General features: G+C 57.7%; 1 protein-coding gene across 1 annotated transcript; it reads right to left on the bottom strand.

Annotated features, from left to right (window-relative positions):
- Positions 1-201: 201 nt before the first annotated feature.
- On the bottom strand, positions 202-3243 carry LOC104460091 (tropomyosin alpha-3 chain-like; the record flags this gene model as incomplete). Its single annotated transcript, XM_010078110.1, has 6 exons — positions 202-336; positions 673-735; positions 1383-1458; positions 1712-1782; positions 1919-2036; positions 3122-3243. Coding segments are annotated over 6 exons (585 nt in total), but the record flags the coding sequence as incomplete, so codon positions are not given.
- Positions 3244-3769: the final 526 nt, after the last annotated feature.

Genomic DNA, 3769 nt, shown 5'->3' with positions numbered 1-3769 from the left:
GAGTGGCTGTGAGCAGGGAGCCGAGGGCAGCAGGAGCGTGTGGGCACAGGCTGCGTGGATGTGGCCTTATTCCCCACCCAAGGGCAGAGCCCAGAATCCAGTAGGTCTGCGCTCCTGCACCAGACACCAAGGCATCCAGCCTCCCCCAGTCTGGGACTGTTGCCCACCCTCTCACCCTGGCCAAGCCCTGTCTGGCCCTACCGGGAGTACGTCTTGGCAAGTGCTCCCCAGGAAAGAGGGACATGGGGCCAGCAGGGACATTTTACCTTCTAGATCATCAATGGTTTTCTCCAGCTTCGCCACAGACCTCTCTGCAAACTCCGCTCGGGTCTCAGCCTGCAGAAGCGTGGGGGGGAGAGGGTGAGGGGTGGAGCACGACAGGGACAGTGCAGGCTGCACTGCACCCCAAATCTGCCCCATCTGCATCTCCCATACCACCCAGCACAAGCCCTCCCTGGTAAAGGCAAGGGACAAGGGCGTCGTGGATTCCCACATCCTAAACCAGATCAGGCTGATGCCCCCTGTGATGGCATCCCAAGCCCAGGCACCTGCCACACTGCAGGGCTGCAGTTCTGGAAAGGGTGAGAGGATATGGACATAAAGGGATCAAAACCCACATAGGATGGCAATCTCATGCCTGCACTGATGCAGTGTCGACCGCACACCCCTTACCTCCTTCAGTTTCTCCCCTAGAAGCTTGATTTCCTCCTCGTACTTGTCCTCTTTGGTGGAATACTGCAGAGACAGAGACAGGCACCATAAGGCCCGTGGGATGCTTCCAGCCATCCTTCACCCCAGCAGGAGACCCCAGTACCCCCAGACCCCACCCACTCTGCCCAGGCCCAGCAGCCCCGCCAGGTCCTACCTTGTCAGCCTGGGCCTCCAGGGACTTCAAGTTGTTGGTGACAATTTTCAGCTCTTCCTCTAGGTCACCACATTTACTACATCCCAAGCAGAGGCCACCAGGAGGGGGAGCAGGGCCGAGAGGCAGGTGGAGGAGAGAGCAGGGAACAGAAAAAGCAGGCATGGAGAAAGAGAGAGAACAAGTTGAGAGAGAAGAAAACTCAGTGCGGGTGGTGAAGGAACAGAGGCACTGGTACCAGGAGCTGCCAGGACTCATCCGTTCATCCGTTCATCCTGCCTCCTCACACGGACACCCCGTGCATCACTGACAGCTGGGGTGTTGCCAGCCCCACCAAGAAGGAGAGCAGGCACGGAGGGACGGAGGAGTGTGCTCAGCCTGCACCCGCTGGAGGGGGAGGCGAGCGGAGGTCAGTGGCAGAGGCAGTGGTGCAGAGTAGAGAAGGTGGCTCACGTGGCTCGAGAGACAGCAACAGAGAGAGGGGGGCTGCTGCATGTTGCCCAATCCCCTGCCCCAGTACCTCTTCCTCTGAGGCAATGAGGGATTTGAGAGTCTGGTCCATGGTCCGCAGCTCTTCTTCCAACTGTCTCACTCGGCTGGGGTGGAAGAAGGGCACCCCAGGGTTGGGGGGCAACAGCAGAGAACAGGGTCATGGATGTGCAGCCAGTGGGTCGGCACCCCCTGCCCCCAGCCTGTGAGCCCACGGACCACCCCAATGACAGACTCTGCTGCTCCCAGGGAGGGACATTCCTGTCCCCACGCAGGCATCCCCATCCCCACAGCTCACAGGGACTTGGGGAAGGGGCTGTGTGGGACCCCTGCACGCTGCCCACCTGGAGCCCCACTCACCTCTCTGCCACTTCTGCCCTCTCCTCCGAGCGTTCCAGCTCTCCCTCAAGGACGACCAGCTTACGGGCAACCTGTTGATGGCAGCAAGAGGCATGCGTTGGCCCCGCGCTTGCCTCGGCTGGGGGCACAGGGCTGTGGAGAGGCAGCCCCATGGGTTGCTGGGGTCTCAGGACTGGGGGAAGGGTGCGCATGGGTGTGGGCATGCACCTCCTCGTATTTGCGGTCAGCCTCCTCCGCTATGTGCTTCGCCTCCTTCAGCTGCATTTCCTGGAGCTCCATCTTCTCCTCATCCTTCATGGCCCTGTTCTCAATGACCTTCATGCCTCTGAGGAAAGCCCAAGCCAGAAGGCATTACTACTGTGGGTCAATGTGGTACCTGTACTTTCTGCTTGCCCACTGCACCCTAACCCCACCATCCTCCAGCTCCAGGGACATGGGACATTGCCCAGGGATTCTGGCACTTTTTGGTCACCCCACACAGTAGGGTCACACCTGCAGGACCCCAAGGATGCTCCTGCACACAATTACAGCAGGAGAGCTGGCTCCAGAGCCACGTCCCAGAGCGAGGAGATGTGGCTATGGTGCCTCTCAACGAGGCAGGTCCCAAACCCATCTTCTGGTGGGGGAAAATGTTTGCAGCCCAGGATGAGCCAGCTGCACCCCCCACAAAAGGAGCCTGACAGGCCAGCAACCTTTATGAAATACTGGAAAACATCCTGTGGCAAAGCCTTGTCTCATTCAGGGGTGATGCTCACAAGCAGGGGGTCACCAAACACCCATGAACCCCCATGTCAGTGACTCTTGCAGACTCTTCTCCTCGCCCTCAGATGCTGTTGCTCAGACTGGTCTTTTTCAATGGAGGGATGAGCTCACGTAACTGCCAGGAACACCAGGACATGTCCAGGCACTCCCATACAACCTGAGTGCCCCTGCCAGTATAGCTGCTGCATGGGAAACCTGCCTGTAGCAAGGACGGAGCAACACGCTTTGCAGGACTGTTGTTTTGAATGAGGCTGGTGCGTTCTCAAAAGCTGACCTTTGTTCCTAGGCACAAACATCCCCTCCTGGGCTGCTGTTCAGATCTTGAGTGGAGGAGGCTGCTCTGGGGCAGAAAACAAGCTTCAAGCACCCTCTGGCTTTGGTTACAGCCTGTTTTGGCTTTGGTTACACCAGATCAATTTTTTTTTCAGGATTTTATGGGTGCCCTGGAAATTTCAAAGCCTTTTTAAGAATGCCTGTATCTGAGGGACTTGTCTGCATCATGGCTTTGCTCTCTCCCTTTGGGGGTCTACAGGAAAACAAAAGCAAACCCCATAAAGTCACTTTAGAAGGACCCCACTGCAAAACCAAGGGGGCTGCCTGCAGTCAATGGTCACCCAATACTACCCCCACTGTCCCTCCCCATCACACCTCTCGCTCTCATCAGCTGCCTTCTCAGCCTCCTCCAGCTTCTGCAGGGCAGTGGCCAGGCGCTCCTGGGCTCGGTCCAGCTCCTCCTCCACCAGCTTTAGAAAAGCCACTTCAGCCTCAGCCTGGGGGAGCAGAAACCCCTTGGTCACCCCATGTCTCACATATACATATATATATATGTAAAAGCATTTTCAGCTGTTACTTCTGCATTGGCTATCCAGAACACCCCTTGGCACCATGCAACAAGCCAGCACTCACTGGAATGGGATGCCTGACCATGCATCCCCTTGCCTTTCTATAGGGACAAGGAGATCTCCATTCCTAGCACCCTGTTTGGTGCTGGCTCCTCCCGACCATGCGACCCCAGCCCAGCCTGTGCAGCCCCTCCAATGTATCCTCACACATCTTTCACACATCTGCCTCCCGCCCCAGAAAGGGACGAGGTATGTTTGCCAGGGCAGGGTGGCCGGAGCAGCTGTGCTGTCATGGGGATGGTATTTGGGGTTTGCAGAGCAGTGAGTAAAGGGGGAGGAATGCCCCGTGTGGCTTCGCTCCCGAAAAGGAGATCGGAGCCACTTGTGGATTTCCTGTTTACCGAGCTGGCAGAGTGCGCCAGGAACCTCTCCTGCAGGAACCCCACAGCCCTGC

This window comes from Pterocles gutturalis, unplaced genomic scaffold (genome assembly GCF_000699245.1).
Source record: "Pterocles gutturalis isolate BGI_N339 unplaced genomic scaffold, ASM69924v1 scaffold30013, whole genome shotgun sequence".
Lineage (NCBI taxonomy): Eukaryota > Metazoa > Chordata > Aves > Pterocliformes > Pteroclidae > Pterocles > Pterocles gutturalis.
Note: the sequence above shows the minus strand (reverse complement) of the source record. Positions and strands in the feature narration are given on the sequence as shown.